The 20,844-nt window shown below is 40.2% G+C and overlaps 1 protein-coding gene across 1 annotated transcript in view; it reads right to left on the bottom strand.

The window, feature by feature from the left end:
* ubxn11 (UBX domain protein 11) overlaps nt 1-17,685 on the bottom strand; it is a 133,191-nt gene extending 115,506 nt beyond the window's left edge. Inside the window, exon 1 of the mRNA XM_076280436.1 lies at nt 17,554-17,685. Within this exon, the coding sequence (XP_076136551.1) occupies nt 17,554-17,585 (32 nt within the window). The 5' untranslated portion in view covers nt 17,586-17,685. The remainder of the gene's footprint in view (nt 1-17,553) is intronic.
* Between the last annotated feature and the right edge of the window lie 3,159 nt (nt 17,686-20,844).

Here is a 20,844-nt window from a genome sequence, read left to right as displayed (position 1 = left end):
TGTGCATACGCAAATAGAACTGTTGTTAAAATCTTCATTTAGGTCTATATTTTTATTGTTTGTAACTGATCTGATTGAATTTGATGGAGAATGACACTCTTTTTACATCATAAATATGATGTGCAACCATACAGAAGCAACATATTTCACATGGTAATATTATACATATTTCAAAAGTGGATAAATGGACCCAATGTTCAAACAAATTGTGTCATTTGACAAATTCCAGATTGACAAGGGAATGGTAGAGTAATGTCTATGCTCAGCTTGCCTTTAAGAGCACAACTCCTTACATTTGTAAGGCTTTTGTTTTTAAGTCAGCAAGTTCCATGGCCATGTCACATCCATAACGTTTTATAGGAAAAGTTTATGCTACACATACAGTGTTGATGCGACAATGTCCATAGTGTCTGTGCAAAGCTGATTTATATCAATGTAAAGTGTGATGACCAAATTGTGCCCCTTTCTTACTTTTAAAACCTTTAATGGTGCGTTATGGATGTGACGTTATGGATGTTACATAATGTGAATTTACAAGACTGGGGACTTTATTATACCTCAAAGCCGATAAAACGTCTGTTCTGGTGGCATGTCAGTTTCAACGCATTTCAACTTAGTGTTTACAATTGACATTTCAAAGATTATTAGGTTGATCAAAACCACAGGGAGGCCTTGCCTAACCATTAGCAAAACAAACATAATATTAAAATACCTCCAGTGATTAGCCTAGCCATAGCCTATTTTCAAGTGGCCTAATAACGAAAATCTGAGCGATTATCTTCCTGTAACTGTCATACTAATGTTGTACAGTAACTGGATTATCGTGTTAGCTGGTGAAGATGGCTGACTTTACAGCTGGAGTTAACATAGCAACCTCCTTCTGTTGCAGATCTGTTCAGCCTGCCGTTCACGTCTGCTTAACACAGTTTAATTTTGACGCAATATGACAGCATTTGAAGTGTCAGGTCCTCTGTAGCTAATACCCACAGAGTAACATAAGTAAGGGCAGCAATAAACTAGATGTACCGCATAGCGGTACAAAATATGACCGCCTCTCAGTCCTGCATATTCTCTTCGCAAAAATAAACCACGCTTGTCAATTTGTCTCCATCTCCTACTCCTGCAACTCATGTGCATGTAAATGTGTCCATATGTGAGTTTGCTTTTGTTTATAAGAGGGTGTGTGTGTGTCTGTGTGTGTGCATGTGCGTATGCGTGCCTGTGTTTGTGTGTTTATGTGTGTGTGTGTGTGTGCGTGTGTGTTTGCATGCCCACATGCGTATGCGTGCCTGTGTGTGTGTGTTTATGTATCTGCATTCATGTGGGTGGGTGTTTGTGCATGTGTGTGTGTGTGTGTGTGCTTGCCTGTCTGTATGTGTTTATGTGTGTGTGTGTGCTTGCCTGTCTGTATGTGTGCGACTGTGCGTGCGTGCGTGTGTGTGTGTGTGTGCGCATGTGCGTGTGTGTGCATGTGCGTGTGTGCACGTGCGCGTGCATGTACTTTGTGTGCAAATCACAAATGAGTGGGTATGGGTTAGGTTCATGCGGGCTCTTGAGACTAACATACCATAAATATTTTGTCATCTTGGGTGCAACGGTTCAGGTAGGGCTAGTTATTTAGGGGAGTGGCCACCAAGTTTCATGTTCCCTGGTGTTTCAGTAACCCGGGAATCACTGACCAAAATTGATGACGGTAAAATAATTTTTATTTTATTTTTTTATATTTTAAATGACTTGTTGTCCTGATTCTTCCTGTGGATCTTAGTGGGCACTGAGGAAGCAATAATTTCATCGCTAGTTTTTCATGATTACTATTTCAATTGTTTCATAGCAAAATTCACTACTTAATTATGTGTTTTATGTAGTTTGTCGAGGACTGGTTCAGACACGTCACATCCATAACGTGAAACCGTCACATCCATAACGCCAGTTTTTCCTACATAATGCATTACGAAAATGACGCATAGTTTCAAAAACACACTTTTTGTGTTCATTCAAGTCTCCTTCATGCTACATATATCAAAGTTTCGGCAGTTTACTTCAAAATTCACAGAGTTTGTAGAAAACCTGTAATCTCTCACAAAAGTGTGTCCATTTCATGTCACATCCATAACGCTGATAAAATGCCTTGTATTCTTAGGATGAAATTGATTATATGAAATTTGAGGATTTCTCAGTATTCAGAGGACAGAGGTTGCATTAAAAGTTATGCAAATGAATTCACTGATACTAATTTTGCCCCCACTCTAAGGCTTTTTGTTTACCAATATGAGTCCAATTGTCACATCCATAACGCTGGAACTGCCCCTTTATTTATTCATTATTAAACAAAACAATCCCTGTCAGTTCCATGCAGTTTTCAACAGCTATCAAGAAGAGAGGTCATGTCATGGATTTTTGTGAATGTTTCTTCTTCTACATATGCATAAATTTAGTCATCTAGTTCAAATGATATTCAGCTTTATTGTCAATGCACAAATTAAATACCAGTAGTCTAAAACAAAATGCCGTTTTACCCAGTGGTGCAAATAACTGACATGTCCAAAAGGGCCTTCATGAAATGCGTTGCGAGACTGTTCATACACATTTTAACGGGCAAAGTTGAAGAGCTGTCCGTTATTGTTTGTGCAAATAATATGCTGATTCATGTTCCCTTGCATTTTGCAACTATGAGGTCCATGGTTAAGCTCAATCTTTTGACTTTCACCCAGCCTAGTCCATGGTATGCGCCCGATAGAAATATTGTTTAGTTTTGCGATTGAGATATCCACGCACTGGCGCCCCCCCTGCGACGTGTTCGCCCCCCGGTTTCAGAGCTAAATGCAAAAATGAGTTATGACAAAACCGTGACTGTTAACAAACTATAAGCTAGGTAGGCCCTATGCTAGGCCTATTACACAACACTTGTCACTAGGCTATGCTAGCGACCCAAATAAAATCTCCTTTGGAACCAATGGCTTACACCTTACAGTATCAAGCTGCCACCTCTTGGAGAATCACGGAAAGGGCGAATGAAGTGGACACTTCTAAATGGAACCCAACCCACAGTACAGTAGCTCAAGGTCTGTGGCTAAAGCAGCCATAATGAAAGCGTTATCATTGTTTGGATACTTCACACACACGTGTTTTTTAATTGCATAGACTAACTACCACATCGACTCCCCTCTCACACCCTAAACACGCACTTCGAACAAACAAAAAGCGCCTCAGTCTCACGGAATAGCCATAGGCAAAACTGTATCTGACCGGTGTAACGTTGGTACTAAATCATCCATCGCAAAGAATGATTTTTGTAGCACGTGCAACAAATATGTGTAGGTACAGCCCTGCCCTGAATACATCTCAACGTGCGCTCTAAAACATCTGGTTTAAATGGAGATGTAGATCATCACGGGTGCGTTAATAAATCTACATTGCGGCGAGTTGACACAAATTATTCACTTTGACGAATTTATGTAGTTTCAGTTACTTTACTTTGAGCCATGCTCTTCCTTAGGGGAGACCGGGGTTGGTTGTCACAATTTTTACTCATGCATGAATTGCTCATCTTCAAAAACTCTTTCAGCAGTAATTCCTACATGAAATGAAAGCTTGGGGTCTTGGCTTTAAATGTGTATAATTTTTACTTTTAGAATGTATTGTAACAGGGAGCAATTAACCATCAAAGACACTCTGACACAATGTGACAATCAACCCCATCACGGGGTTGGTTGTCACAGGGTATGGGGTTGGTTGTCCCTATAGAGTTTCAATGGGATTTCAGTGATAAAATGGGATCTTAAAAAATGATGTGTAACTTTTTAGTTTTTTAAGCTAGAAACTGCAAATAAGTTTTAATATGAATACCACCCCTATGATAGTTGTCATCAATGCCCCTTATGTTTAAACAATGGGATTAAAGGAGGTGATCAGTTACTTGAATTGTCTACTGTGTTGAGAAATGAAATGAAATCATTTTCCGTGCTAAAACCTCTTTATTATCATGTAAGTTGCAAACAAAGTTGCAAACACAGTGACAACTGTGTCTCAGTGACAACAAACACATGTGACAACCAACCCCACGAGCTATGTGACAACCATCCCCAACTGACCTCTTGACAAAGATGTTAACCTAGCTGCCACATGGCTTTAACTTGATAGCTAAAATATGACTCAAAATAAAGCTACTACCTTTGGCTTTTTAATGAGTGTTTTGTTTTTGAACTACTAATATCCTACAAGCTCTCAATACAAAAACAACACCAACATGAAAATTTACTCTGACCCATGAAATTTAAAAATTGTCTCCTCACTTCAATGCTGTGTGTCTGCTCAGCAAAATTCCTAGTGCAAATGAGTAAGCTATCAAAGGGTAACATTTTGATATCAAAATTTTACCACAGCATCACCTAGTGTGCCTGGAATAAGCAATGTGACAACCAACCCGTGAGACAACCAGCCCCGGTCTCCCCTACTTGAATCACCTTTGAAAATAGAGGATTGAAGTAGCCTATATGGGTGTTTGGGAATGAACGTTGACTCAGATGCTTTTTGAGACCTTGAGCAGAAATGTCCCAGCGGTGTTTAGGATCAGTGTTGGGAGTAATGCGTTACAAAAGTAATGTAATTACTGTAATATATTGCTGTTTGCGGTAACGCGGTAATGTAAGGCATTACAAAAAAAAATTGGGTAATATTTACTCGGTACAAACTTCAGTAACGCGCGTTACAATGCAGTTTAACCCAAAATTAAGCGCTTGTTTTGTTTTGATACATATTTGCAAACACCACAGGAGAAAAAATCCGAGCAAAATAGTAGAACGTCATGATACTGGTTGAATATGACTGTGGCTGCAGCAGACTCGCAGGCGGACTCTATTTGCAGGATGGACATAAGCCTACGCTCATTATTTTCAGGTTGTCAGAGACAAGGCTATGAAGAACATAATAGTTAGTGCACTTTGTGTGCGAAACCGAAAGATCTCTCAGCTCGCGAAATAGCACAAGTAAATTAATGAAACATCTAAAGTAGTGTCACGCTAATCTTTTTGATTCTTGATAAAACACAAACTATGGTGTTGTGCATGTCAGCTTTGTGCTGTGAACTTGAATTGAAGAGAATAAAGGGATAGAAATGCAGAAAAAGATTGTGTAGCCTGGCAGTGGCACCGCTCCCACCACGCGCATCACGCACTTTGCGTTGGGCACCAAAGGACAGAGGGGGCACCCAAATGTAACCAATGAATAGTAGCTTTACTGCAAACTGCGTTTCACTCTTCATCAATAACGTTTACAATGTCAAAATGCACTAACACAATGTTACATGCAAGTTTGATACCTTTGGGTTCTCTCAATCACCACGTAGTACTAGAATTGGTGGGTCTTCAATCATTCTTTTCCAAGCATTTAGGCTACATGAAGCACATGATATGCTGAGTCGACTGAAACGCATTCCATTCAGATAGCTAGGTGGATACCAGGCTCATAATTCACTTGTATTCGCAAAACGAAATTTGAAGCAACATGTCATTGCATACTTCCATTTCCAAAGCAATGAAGGTTGCTTAAAACTACTTAACATTGATCATATTATTGTTAATATTGTGCTATCAATGTAACTCAAGCAAATAAGGCTTGTAAACAAGAGCTGGCAAAAGGGCATTATGACAACGTAAAGATCAATGCTCTTAAAGTGACAGTGCACCATTTATAAGTAAAACAGCATTTCTTCAGAAATTAATGTTTAAAAATACACAGTAATGGTCTGTAAATAATAATTTATTTTACTTTAGGTGTTTCATTTAGTTATCATTTGAGTTATCATTTAAATGTCACTCACTCAAAGCCACTCACTCAGGGCACCGAAATGGCCAGCAGGCCACCATCTTGACATGTCTTTATTAAAGGAACCGTATGTAAAAAATGTATTTCAATTAATCATAAAATTGCCCTGATATGTCACTAGACATTAAGAAATCATGTTCATTTCAAATACTTATATTGATACTGATGTTGATGTTGTCATGTTGTGTTTTGGCCTAATGCGCCACCCTCCACCTATCTACTAATCACAAAGTCAGTAGTGTTTCCTCATCCGGTTGCCAACTCTGCCAGTCAGAGGGGAGGGGAAGGGGATACACCGCTCTACAGTAATTTGAAAGTGATTGTAGTACCCGTTTTGGCCACAATCTTACATACGGTTCCTTTAAGCTTTGATTTACAATATTGTAGGCTCTCTATTGATTTTAATGAGTAGGCCTAGGCCTTAAAGTTACAATATTTCTATCACAATTTACCAGACTTTGACCTTTTGTCGGTTCTTAACAAAATTCTGACTATGATTCTTCCTTGTATTGCATTATGAGCACTGCGCCTATTGCATTCTACTGTTGCCTTAAGCCTAGCTCAGTCATAGCTTCGCTAGCGGCGGTCATAATAATGGTGTAGGCCTATCTGATTAAGACCCAAAGAGTGGTTGAAACATACTTATTAAATTACACTGGAGCAAAGAAGACCATCTTCACTTTTTTCCCTTTGCAACTGTCAAAGAAATCCCATAAAAACAGGAAGGCCTAGGGTATCCTACATCAGATGGCCTAAAGATTAGGCTCTTCTGCATAGCATTAAGTGATTTGCATGCAGTAATTTGAACACTGACCTTGATCTAGCCTACTTTGGCTATTTAAGGGTAATTTATTGCCAAAACATCACACAATATAAATGAGCTATAACAAACAATAAAGGACTTAATCACACACAAACGACTATTTTATCTGACTACAAAAATAATATTATGTAGGAAGTTTAGAAGTTTGAAACCCAGAATTGACCAAAAGTGCACCAAATTCAACACAAATGACTCAATACACTTGGAGGAGGCCTGCGTCCTTTCTTTTCCAGATATTTTAGGATTTCAATATCGCTTCAGTATCGAGTATCAAGATATTTATGGCAGGTATTGTATCGAAGTCATAATTTTGGTATCATGACAACACTATGCCAGAGCCACTCTGTTTTCTAGATGTTGAGGATCGGAGGCTCTACCACCAACAAGTGATGCTGCTCAATGGCATATTAGAAGAGCACATTATCAAGCTCTAGTATAGAGGCAAGCAAACATACCAAATCCAGTGTTACTAGAAGTAAAATGTTTTTTACTTGACGGTTGTTGCTGACGGTAGATGCAATTCTGCATTAGCCTTATTCCCGCTATCTAAGTTCATATGTACTGTAGGATATATTCTGGGTCCTATCATGACATTCTAAAGTGCATCGTCACTTGTCAAAAGTCTATTCAAATTTAGTAGGATGTCCAGTTCACATTGGGAGGGGTTTCGTTCTCAAAAGTGGAGCGCATGGCGTAACAAGGTGTTCCTAGGTCTTTTAATCAGTCATATGGGTGTGTTTGGGGCGTAAAATCATTTTAAACCAATGAGAATGACATCTGTCATTCCCTTTAACGCCGCAACACGCGATATGTCAAATAAATGCATCGGTATTTTGGTATTCAACGGCGCATTTGAAGGAGGCTGCTTGCGAGACCATGGAATAGTCATTCTTAAACCATGCTTTACTAAAACCTAGCATAGCCTTCACGCATTTGCACTCGTCTATTATTTGAACTCATTGGCAAAGTGAAACTAACTTCACCAAGGAGTCAGTCAACGACAAGACAGTTATATGCAGTTACTTTCACTATTGACTGACAATGGGTTACCATCGAAAACATAGGCTGGAAAAAGCAACACTTACCCTAATGTTGCTCAAATGACTGAATAAAACAACATTTATCCTGCAGAGGAGTTGCTTATATCTCGTGACAGTGCGTCTTCAGCTGTGCTCCATACGTGTCTCTCGCCTCTCCCCTAATCACTTTTAACCGTCATTACCAATTTGCAAATGATGGTGAATAACTACTCATCATGAGATGTACAGTATTTCGTTATATCTTTATTCTAATTATGTTTACCATTGTAATCGTGCAATTTGTAATGCTTTGCATGGACGTGCGCTGGTATGCGTTCATGAATGATAGAAGGATGGTGCGTGCACCTGCCAATATGACTGTTGACATGCGCTCTTAAAATAGCATATGAACAACTCGCCATTGACTTCTGACCAGGTTTAGGTGGTGTATGATAGAATTTTTTAGACAATGCGCCAGGTCCCTCCCTAGGTTGTTAATTGCCACACCCCTGGGCGCAATGCTTAAAAAATAAAGGTGCAAAATAACGAATTCAACTTCGCGCCGGTGAATAACGAACTTTACGCCATGCGCTGGTGACCCAAAATACAGCCCTCTGAGTTGAAGGTTATCTGTGCAATTTGTTATTGTGATGAAATGCACTAAACACCACGGGCCCTATCATGACATTCTAAAGTGCATCGTCACTCGTCAAAAGTCTATTCAAATTTAGTAGGATGTCCAGTTCACATTTGGAGGGGTTTCGTTATCAAACGTGGAGCACATGGCGCAACAAGGTGTTCCTAGGTTTTTTAATCAGTCATATGGGTGTGTTTGGGGCGTAACATCATTTTAAACCAATGAGAATGACATCTGTCATTCCCTTTAACGGCGCAAAGCGCGATATGTCAAATAAATGCATCGGTATTTTGGCATTCAACGGCGCATTTGAAGGAGGCTGCTTGCGAGACCGTATGGAATAGTCATTCTTAAACCATGCTTTACTAAAACCTAGCATAGCCTTCATGCATTTCCACTCGTCTATTATTTGAACTCATTGGCAAAGTGAAACTAACTTCACCAAGGAGTCAGTCAACGACAAGACAGTTATATGCAGTTACTTTCAATATTGACTGACAATGGGTTACCACCGAAAACATAGGCTGGAAAAAGCAACACTTACCCTATTGCTCAGGAGGAGTTGCTTATATCTCGTGACAGTGCGTCTTCAGCTGTGCTCCATACGTGTCTCTCGCCTCTCCCCTAATCACTTTTAACCGTCATTACCAATTTGCAAATGATGGTGAATAACTACTCATCATGACATGTACAGTATTTCGTAATATCTTTATTCTAATTATGTTTCCCATTGTAATCGTGCAATTTGTAATGCTTTGCATGGACGTGCGCTGGTGTGCGTTCATGAATGATAGAAGGATGGTGCGTGCACCTGCCAATATGACTGTTGACATGCGCTCTTAAAATAGCATATGGACAACCAGTGTTGGGAGTAATGCGTTACAAAAGTAATGTAATTACTGTAATATATTGCTGTTTGCGGTAACGCGGTAATGTAAGGCATTACAAAAAAAAAAATCGGGTAATATTTACTCGGTACAAACTTCAGTAACGCGCGTTACAATGCAGTTTAACCCAAAATTAAGCGCTTGTTTTGTTTTGATACATATTCGCAAACACCACGCGAGAACAACAGAGGAGAAAAAATCCGCGCAAAATATAATAGTAGAACGTTATCTCCTGATACTGGTTGAATATGACTGTGGCTGCAGCAGACTCGCAGGCGGACTCTATTTGCGGGATGACATAAGCCTACGCTCATTATTTTCAGCTTGTCAGAGACAAGGCTATGAAGAACATAATAGTTAGTGCACTTTGTGTGCGAAACCGAAAGATCTCTCAGCTCGCGAAATAGCACAAGTAAACATCTAAAGTAGTGCCACGCTAATCTTTTTTTATTCTTGATAAAACACAAACTATGCTGTTGTGCATGTCAGCTTTGTGCTGTGAACTTAAATTGAAGAGAATAAAGGGATAGAAATGCAGAAAAAGATTGTGTAGCCTGGCAGTGCCACCGCTCCCACCACGCGCATCACGCACTTTGCGTTGGGCACCAAAGGACAGAGGGGGCACCCAAATGTAACCAATGAATAGTAGCTTTACTGCAAACTGCGTTTCACTCTTCATCAATAACGTTTACAATGTCAAAATGCACTAACACGATGTTACATGCAAGTTTGATACCTTTTGGGTTCTCTCAATCACCACGTAGTACTAGAATTGGTGGGTCTTCAATCATTCGTTTTCCAAGCATTTAGGCTACATGAAGCACATGATATGCTGAGTCGACTGAAACGCATTCCATTCAGATAGCTAGGTGGATACCAGGCTCATAATTCACTTGTATTCGCAAAACGAAATGTGAAGCAACATGTCATTGCATACTTCCATTTCCAAAGCAATGAAGGTTGCTTAAAACAACTTAACATTGTGCATATTTCAAACAAATAAGGCTTGTAAACAAGAGCTGGCAAAAGGGCATTATGACAACGTAAAGATCAATGCTCTTAAAGTGACAGTGCACCATTTATAAGTAAAACAGCATTTCTTCAGAAATTAATGTTTAAAATACACAGTAATGGTCTGTAAATAATAGGCCTTTTATTTTACTTTAGGTGTTTGAGTTATCATTTAAATGTCACTCACTCAAAGCCACTCACTTAGGGCACCGAAATGGCCAGCAGGCCACCATCTTGACATGTCTTTATTAAAGGAACCGTATGTAAAAATTGTATTTCAATTAATCATAAAATTGCCCTGATATGTCACTATAGACATTAAGAAATCATGTTCATTTCAAATACTTATATCACTGACAACAGTAGTCTGGCCAGGATATTCTCATTTAAAAAGTGAAGTTGCAGCCCTCAACTGATGTTGATGTTGTCATGTTGTGTTTTGGCCTAATGCGCCACCCTCCACCTATCTACTAATCACAAAGTCAGTAGTGTTTCGTCATCCGGTTGCCAACTCTGCCAGTCAGAGGGGAGGGGAAGGGGATACACCGCTCTACAGTAATTTGAAAGTGATTGTAGTACCCGTTTTGGCCACAATCTTACATACGGTTCCTTTAAGCTTTGATTTACAATATAGTAGGCTCTCTATTGGTTTTAATGAGTAGGCTTAGGCCTTAAAGTTACAGTTTTTCTATCACAATTTACCAGACTTTGACCTTTTGTCAGTTTTTAACATTCTGACTATGATTGTCCCTTGTATTGCATTATGAGCACTGCGCCTATTGCATTCTACTGTTGCCTTAAGCCTAGCTCAGTCATTATGCTATACCACATCTCCCTCCATTGGAAGAGCAAGCTGCATTGAGCATAATAAACTGCATTTAGAATGGCAAATCCATATTTCTAGATATTTTGGTGAAAGTAACTTAAAAGTAATGCAATAGTAGTGTAATGCCTTACAATTCAGAGACAGTAATATTATAATGTAACAAATTACTTTTAAATGACAGTAATAAGTAATGCATAGTACATTACGATTTTGAAGTAACTTGCCCAACACTGTGGACAACTCGCCATTGACTTCTGACCAGGTTTAGGTGGTGTACGATAGCGAACGCGCCAGGCCCCTCCCTAGGTTGTTAATTGCCACACCCCTGGGCGCAATGCTTAAAAAATAAACGTGCAAAATACCGAATTAAACTTTGCGCGGGTGAAAAATGAACTTTACGCCATGCGCTGGTGCCCAAAATACAGCCCCACGAGTGACTCACTATGTTAGCAATAAAAATATGGTTGTGTTTTGATTAGAATTTCCGAGTTTATTACATGTTAACTGTAATCATGTTCCCATTATAGTATGGCTTCTTTAATGCTCAAACATGTATTTAGAGAACACTTTTATTTGGTTTTAGTGATTACTTTTGAAATCAACCCAATTTAGGGAAAAATAAGCAAAAATAATCGCTATTTTATGTTAAAATGCTGATTATGCGGCTTAGAACTCAGAATTGAGCTTGGTAAACAAAATATTCTGAATCAGCACCCTCAAATTAGGTAAGAAGGGTGGTTTACCAACTTTTCTTCAAATTTGCCGTCAGAAGTTCTCTTCTGTGAAGCTGCTCTCCCTCTAATAGGACTAGCTGTAATTATTTTTTAACTTTCAATTATAGCATGACATCATAAACAATGGACTGTGTTTTGAACAACAGAACTTGCTATTTTCGACCAAACAACTGCTTCTCATGACACACTCATTTAACTTGTAACTTGTCATATCTCCATGTTGGTTCATTTGAACATGTTTAATCACCTCTGTATTTCTGTTCTGTTCTATTTCGCAGTGATAGCCATGTCTGTCGTTATCCCTCTGGTATTGATTATCATTGCTGTAGTGGCTTTCTTTATCTTTAGGTAAGTGTACCCTTTGTGTAAGTTGTGTTCCTTTATTCACAACACACATTCAATTCAGTTTGAATGTATTGTTATGGAATTGGCCACATTGTGTTGAGATGGATTGTATTTGACCTCATCATGTTGTTATTTTAGAAAGTACAAGGAGCGCAAGAAGATATATCAACCGAATTCTGAACTCAATGACAACTTCCTCACACCACCGCTCGCAAACTCTTGTACCACACGCCAGCAGAATTCTGCTGTCCAAACTTCTGGAACCTTGGCCTTGGTCACAGTCTCTGTAAACGGAACCCAAAGTCAGTCAGACCAAGATATAAAAGGGCCTCTCCTGGAGAAGGCAAGTTGTGCTGCCTTTTTATGTGCTATTTTGTAAAGCCCTGCATGTTGTGCCACACATGACAGTCGGGTGGGAAGGCCTTTAAAGACACACCCCCTGGTCCCCTATAAGGATGGCTAATTTAGATAGATAGATAGATAGATACTTTATTGATCCGGGGAAATTCAAGGGCTTAATTTGCTCTCTTCTCCACAGGTTGTGGCCAACACTGTCTCTGGCATTCTGCCCAAACTCCAGCATTCTGAACACAATGGCCAACTGCAACATTCCAGCACACCCATTTGAAGCTTTCAAGGCATGCTTGGAAAAACCCATCACATGGCGAAATCAAAAATCATTGATTTCTGCTCCATCTCAACCTTCTCTGCATGGTGAAATTTCACCAAGATTCTGATACCTAGCAACATCCTGGTTACCGTTCCCTAGCAACATCCTGGACACCATCAATGCAAAATCGTGTTGCTAAGGATGTTGCTAAGATGGTATCAGAATCTTAACTTGGTAAAATTTCACCATGTGTTGGGTTTTATTCTGACAATACCTTTTCAGTGTTTCCCATACATTTACTTATTTGTGGCGGCCCACCACAATATCAACATTGACCAATGACCACCACACAATGATTTTCCAGGTTGTACTAAATTGTGCTTAAAGCTGATTAGCATCATAACCATGCTGCGCTAAATTTGTTAAAAACTGTTGCATTCAAGTTAATTCCGCAAACCTACCACCACAAATAGAATTCAATTCTGTGGGAAACACTGCTTTTACACTGCTGCCATCTAGTGGAGGGCACAAGATAAAAACTTCCCCGAGGAAGATTGATAGAATTTCTACACATACTTACACGTTGTACAAACTAGCCCTGATTGGACCAACTTAGTATAAGTGTTAATGAGTGCCTCATTCTGCTTTTGAGGAGACACATATTGGCTTAATGTGAGGTTATGTACAAATTGGTATATATCTTTGCTATTTATAAATAAATAATCATATCTTTGGAATCTTTGGAAATTGGATCAGCTCTCTTTTGCGTTTGTTCCACCTCCACCACGTAAGTCCAGTGAGTCCACATCCCAACACATCCCATCCCAAAGCGGGGTGACCACTTGGGTTCCTTACAGTGATATTATGCTAATTCAACAGTTAGACTTTCTCGTATGCTTTTCAGCTTATTGTTGTATTTACTTGCAATGTACACAAAGGATGGAATTATTCTGAGCTAGGAAATATCAGATGTAATTTGATCCTAATAATGAAGGCTAGAATTACAATCTCACACATTGTTTTACATGCTGAACACGGAGTTCGCATTCTCTCGTGGTTGTGGAGTGGTGTGTTTGTGTGTGTGTGTGTGGGGGGTGGGTCCTACAGTATTGAAAGGCTAGCCAGACAAGCTAGAACCACCATGGCTACATTGAGAGGTCACCACAAGCAGAGGTGCCAGCTGGCCAGACATCTGGCGAGCTCCACAAGCATGGCTCTGCCTCCTGATAGGGGCAGCATGACACACTGCCATGTCCACAAAACCTCTGCCAGTGATTCGGAAGTGAGGGCACATGCTCACTGTGCAGCGACAGCACTGCAGGTCTTCCATACATGCTGCCAGAGAGCCAGGTTGCACTGCATGGCATAGGGGCGCTACTAATAAGGAAACTGGCCGAGTTGTTTGATAAGTGAGTGGCAGCAAACAGGTGACCAGTGAATACTTATTCCAGGAGAGAATCAACAGAAGCCAGTAGCAAGAAAGACAACACCTCTGCTTATGCTTGGGAAGATGGAGAGGGCCATCCAATCTCCATCTGATATCACAAACAACTCGACATTGTGATATGGTTGTCAGGTCTTCATCTTTGTGCTGACTGTTCCTTGGGAGGAAGAGATTCCAGCAGCACAGGAGTTCAAGCGGCCTGGTCATTCTGAGCTGGCTACGGACTGCAGGTAGGCTGGCTGGTCTGCATCCACTTACCCATTAGAAGAAGGAAGCTTTGTGGGTAATCCAGCGTCACAGCACAGCAAGTATAACTGTGGCGAGACATAGGCGTATATATCTAAAAGTAGATTAGGTAGGGCCTGGCCAAGATTTGAATTCTGAACCCTTTTACATTCTATTGCTATAATAAACAGCATGGAAGAAAGAAATAGCCTACGGCAGACAGGCTGGCATAAAACTGGGAACCAAATGGGCTCTGAGAGACAGGGTCTTGGGGTGGAATCACCTGCAAAGCCAATACGTTACATTGCATCGCTGGTGCTGTCTGCTGGTGGCAGAGTATGATGCCTATACAGGCGCGCGGGAACCTATTTTTGAAGCACACTTGACATCATTAGCCTATTTCAGTATAGCTAAGGAAAATTAATTTTCTGATCGTCAAAACCACACCAGAGATTTTTGGCTTTAAATATAGGCTAATAATAAGGCTGCAATGATCTCGCAAATAATTCCTGAATAGCCTAAAGTGTGTCGTCTCCACAGCAAGAATGTGTCCTAATAATTTCTATCTTAGCGACTAATGAAATGATTTCACTAGCCATAATTTATTAATTTTGCAAAACTGTACAACACAATTAAAGTTTCTTTCAGCTTATCCATGCTTTTTTGAACGTGTAAATCGCATAGAATAGCCTATGTAGGCCTATATCAATCGTAGGCCTACACACTTGAGCCCGTTTACGGATTAGACATTCTCTGGCTATCACATAGCTGAAACCACGCTACGGTTCTTACAGTAACTGACTCACGTTCACGTTGATCTCTATAACTGTTAATTTTTAGTAGCCTATATTCCAACCAATCCATAACCATTTTTTGCTATTTGACTCATCATTTCACATACACAAATATAAACTAGATGTACCACAGAGCGGTACAAAATATGACCGCCGCCCAGTCCAGCACATTTTTTCCACAAATAGAAATCACGCTGATGAAAGGCCTATATGATTCTAACTGTCTCACTAAATTGCATTATCCACACTCAATTCTCACTGGTATCTGCTAGACAACAAGTACCAAAACATGATTAGTTCATAGATTTCACATGTAAAATTCATTTTATACAACCCCACCTCCATCTTCTGTTCATAATTCTGAGAAATTCTTGATTGTTTGTGTTATGTTTATGTTATGTGTGTGGGTGTGTGTGTGTGTGTGTGTGTGTGTGTGTGTGTGTGCGTGCTTGTGTGTGTGCCTGTGCATGCAAGCGTACATACTGTATGTCTACTGTGTGAGTATGTGTCATACGTAATGATTACTGTGAATGTATGTGTGTGTGTGTGTGTGTATCTGTTTGTGCACATGTGTGCACATGAAATGGGATAACATGACCCCTGGAGGCAAACATACGGAAAAAAATGGTCATCCTAGGCCCTCAAGATATTCACAGAGAACTGTGTCTGCCCTACCCTCCTTTCGGGGGGTCCAGTCCAGCGGGGGGGCTACAGATCAAAAACGAAAAATGACGGTTCCATGCTATCCATGTGGGGGTACATGCCCACCAAGTTTTGTGTACCCCGGTCTTTCAGTGTCCCGGGAATCCTTGTTGGTGTACGTCACTAAATGTACACATAAATTATTTTATTGTAAGGCCCCCCATGAACGAAAGTACACAAAACTTGGCATGCATTTGGAGGGTGTCATAATGATCCTACACGTTTAATTTCGTGCAGTTTTGACCTTGTCAGCCAGAGATATTGTGATGAAAACACCTAATTTTTTGCTTTTTAATTTTTAACTAGGTGGCGCTATACATGAAATAAGTGGTAATGGGATGGGTTGACATGCCCCCTTAAGACCAACATACTTAAAAAAGGTGGACCTCCTAGGCCCTACGGTTCTCGAGATATTCACAGAAAACTGTCTCCGGCCACCTACAGGCCAGTTGGTGTATAGTAACATAAATTAATTTATTGTGTGGCCCCCCATGAACGGAATTCCACAAAACTTGGCGTGCATACAGATGGTGTCATAATGATCCTACACTTCCAATTTCGTGCAGTTTTGACTATGTTAGGCATGGGCGGATTATGAACTTTCGGGCCCCTGGACCCAGATGTATTAAGGGCCCCCCACTAATTGTCGTATATGTGGGAGGTGGGGGTTTGGGGGTCCTCCCCCAGAAAATTTTTAATTTGTTTGATGTGATTTCCTGTATTCTGGTGCATTTTGGGGATGGCCAATACTAAATTCAATCAGATTCATAGCCTACATCCTGATTTGTTGATATTGAGGCAATGATTCCATGCAAAGGCTTGGGCTTCAGGGCCCCCTGACCCCTTGGGCCCCTGGGCCTGGGCCCGGTAGGCCCGTGCAGTAATCCATCCGTGATGTTAGGTCACAGATACCTTCAATTACAACACCTAATTTTTACTTTTTTGTGTTTAACTAGGTGGCGCTATACATGAAATGAGTGGTTATGGAATGGGTTGACATGGCCCCTTGAGATCAACATACAAAAAAAAAATGGTCCTCCTAAACCCTACGGTTTTCGAGATATTCACAGAAAACTGTGTCTGCCCTACCCTCCTTTCGGGGGTCCAGTCCAGCGGGGGGGCTACAGATCAAAAACGAAAAACTATGGTTCCATGCTATCCATGTGGGGTTATATGCCCACCAAGTTTCGTGTACCCCGGTCTTTCAGTGTCCCGGGAATCATTGACGGAAATTTGGTCATGCGAAAAAAAAAAAAAATGCGGTCATAATAATGTCAGACAGCGAATTAGTAATTATTTAAAAATATATATGACAAATTTTTAAAATCTAACTAGCCTCAAACTTTTTTGTTATTACAGTGGATTGCTGTTATTACAGTGGATTGCTGTTATTACAGTGGATTGCTGTAACATTGTATGCTGATGTGCACAACACAATATGGCCCTATCAATTCAGCATTTGCTTCTGTTTTTTAAAACATAAACAAATATTTTATTACAGTAGTAACAGTCTGGTGTTACAGAATGCAGTCTGTCATTCAACAACAGCTTCTAGAAAGGCTCAGGTTTAAACAGGTTTTTCAGGAAGGATCCCTGCATGAAAAACAACTCTGCTCTGTCTTATATACATACACAAGTGTACACATAAATGTCTTCAAATAAGATCATATTACCTGTGGCATGGGTCAGTTCCCTCCATATTCATAATAATCCACAGGCAGGGGAAAACAGGGAAAAGCACTAGCACTTTGCACAAGAAAAAGAGCTATTTTAATTCTCTCCATTACAGCACTGCAGAGTCAGTGTGCCTCAATTAGGACATCTATAGCAGTGTCCTTGTAGCTGAGCAGTACAACTTAAAATTTGCTCCTCCCACTATTTACCACTTGTGGAGACCATTGCCTCATCAATTGTATATGTATGAGTGAGTTGTAGTACTGTATGTCTATGGCACCTTACAAAACATAATTTAGCCTATGAGCTTAGCTACCTTTACTACAATTGTACAATTCCCATTTACCCGGTGCTTATCCAGGTCTAAAGGTTTCCCCATTGCTTTTGTTTTGTTTCACAAGGAAAGACTGTTGTCCCTAGCGCACACTCAGATGAGGGATTATTTATGAAGCAGAGCATGACGTCTTCACCCAGCTGGTGTTATTTATGGCTGACTTGAGGGACTGCAACATGACATTTTGTTTGGGAATAGTATAGAGAACTAAATCAACACTAATAGATAGATGGAAGGGTGAATGCATGTTTGTGGTGTGCAGATGGACAGGAGTATATAATAAGTGTACAGTGCAACTGGAAAGTTTTCAGACTGTTTCAAGTTTTTCCACATTTTGTTATGTTTCAGACTCATCTTTAAATGCATTCAATTCATTTTTTCTCATCAGTCTACACACAATACTCAAATATTTCACAAAAGCAGGTGTTTGGAGTGTTTTGTAAATGTATGAAAAATAAAAGACGAAAATATCCCAAGTATTCAGAAACCTTTGTTATGACGCTTGCAATTGACCTCTGGATCCTACTTCTATCAATGGTCCTTGAGATGCTTCTACAACTTGATTGGGGTACACATGCGCCTAAATGAATCCATTGGACATTATTAGGAGAGGCACACATCTGTCTATGTAAGCCAGGTATGTAAGCCAGTTGAGGGTGTATGTCAGAGTGAAAACCAAACAAGACAGGATTGTGTCAAGACACAGATCTGGGGAAGGATACAAGAACATTTTTGCTGCATTGAAAGTTCCCAAGAGCACGGTATAGCCTCCATCATAGACCATTCTTAAATGGAAAAATTTGGAACAGTCTTTCTAGATCTGGCCACTCAGCCAAACTGCGTAGTCCAGGACGGATGGCCTTGGTCAGGCTGTACGCTTCTCTCATCTTCACAAATTAACTCTAGATATCATTCACAATTCATCCATTGGGTTTGGGACCTTGGTTACCTGTCTGACCAAGGCCCTTCGTCCTCAATTATTCAGTTTGGCTGGGCTTTCAGGTTGAACTGTATGTTCAGACTGCAGGACAAATCGGATTTGTTTTTCAAATCAGTGACAGGTTGTCCACTTTTATTTGCATGTGATCCAAACAGATTGTTATGTCCAGCAACAATTGTTATGTCCAGCAACAATGTAGGCCTGTTCTGGTCACTGTCAGACACACAATTTCACTTCCCAAAGTCCAGACCGTGTGTACACACCAGTGCATATTAAGCCAACAAATTTACATAATGAATGAATGCCACTCAGCCGATCTGAAGAACACGGCCTGGTCTATTGAATGTGGTCACTTTCATTTCTTCTTTAGCCAGTCAGTTAAACTTTCACTTCTCTGTTAAAGTCTGAAGGCCTAACCCAAAATGTGTGGTCACTTGAAGGTAAATCCTCTTTTTTGTGTGCAGATGTACAAATGAGATGTACTTCATAACTTCTCGATAGTGCATAGAAACTTTGACAATTTAGATGTAGTTCAGGTAAAGGAATTGAACTTTCTTTGAGCAGCAGGAAAGAATCTGTCAGGGGAGAGCAGGACCTGGCCAAACAGTCAAACACACTTTATTTACGACAAATCCAGACAGCAGGCAAAGACAAAATCCAAAGGGACAGGCACGGGGCGTTATGGATGTGACAGTTTTGCGCGGAAATGCCCATTGCCAGAATAAAAGGACAGATTATAGAAAAGATATCTCTGAAGAGCTGAGAGGGAATGACATCTGAGAGGCAGATTGGACGAGACCAAGAAGACAATAAAGAGGAAGAGGTAAGAGCAGAAATGGAGGGAAACTAACAAGACAGGAAGTGGTGATCATATAAGGAGAGGGGCGTCAGGTATTCACAGAGCATATATGGGGTAAGAGAGAAACAGGCACATGTCAACACAGAACAATACACAAAATGGCCTCTAGAGTGACACACATTACTCTCTAGGCTTAAAGCTTGATCCAGGTCAGTCCAGGCAGGATCCTGACAAAATCATTTCTGCTTTCACTTCCTCTTGTCCAAGTGGTCTACATAAACTAATGGCAGCAATCCACACATAGTGCTAAAATATTGAGGAGAATTGTATTTAAATAGCTTTTTTCTTTAATGAAAGTTTCAGTGTGTGTGTGTGTGTGTGTGTGTGTGTGTAAAACAGGGAGACTTCATAAGCAATTTCAATGGAACCTGGATAATTACTGTTTCAAACCCATATAATGGGGCTGTGGAGGAGATGAAATCATAAGCACAATCAGCATTTTGGATCAGATGTGATAATTTAGCTCTGAGTTGTTGTACTATTACATAGTGACAGCAATATCTCACACAGACTTTTTTGTGATGGTATTGAAAGTCTGGAGAAAATAATAGATCGGAACTGAATTTGACCACAGTGTGGCAGCCTTGAGAACTACATGTATGCAGGTGTGTCTGGTGTAGGCTAGCATTGTAAACGTGATAGTGTGGACCCCTGGGGATTGTGTGTCACTTCCGTGGCTGGAGATGTGTTGGAGATTGCTGAGCAAAGAAACTGAGGAAATCCTCAGACAGGCCAGTTCAGGTGAGGACCATCTCATGCCATGGGCTAAGGCAATTAGTGAGAGTGGCGGGGCCAGGGCTGTGTCCCAGACACCTGTTGGAATAAAAACTGGGTGTTTTGGAGCAATGTCAAAGACTGCTGGGATGTAAGGAGCTCATTTTAGCCATACTCAACCGTATAACGCTACATTAACATTGGAAGAAGTTGATTTACTTTGAAGGTCAGGCTATTATTTAGTCAAATAGGCTACCCCAGCCGTTCTTATTGAAAACCTTTATTTACAAATGCTTATAAAATGCAAAATAATATTAGCACAGAGGTCCTTACACAGTTCACCATAAGACAAAAGGGAAAGACATGAAATAAACGTAGGGACACTACCACAATAATGTAAAAACAATTACACAATCAAATCAACAATTACACAAACAAAAACA

Source organism: Alosa pseudoharengus, unplaced genomic scaffold (assembly GCF_046254945.1).
Source record: "Alosa pseudoharengus isolate Yale_2024_CS ecotype anadromous, Long Island Sound unplaced genomic scaffold, YU_APseudo_1.1 YU_APseudo_1.1_scf_12, whole genome shotgun sequence".
NCBI classification, from domain to species: Eukaryota; Metazoa; Chordata; class Actinopteri; order Clupeiformes; family Clupeidae; genus Alosa; species Alosa pseudoharengus.
This window is presented reverse-complemented; position numbering and strand designations above follow the sequence as displayed.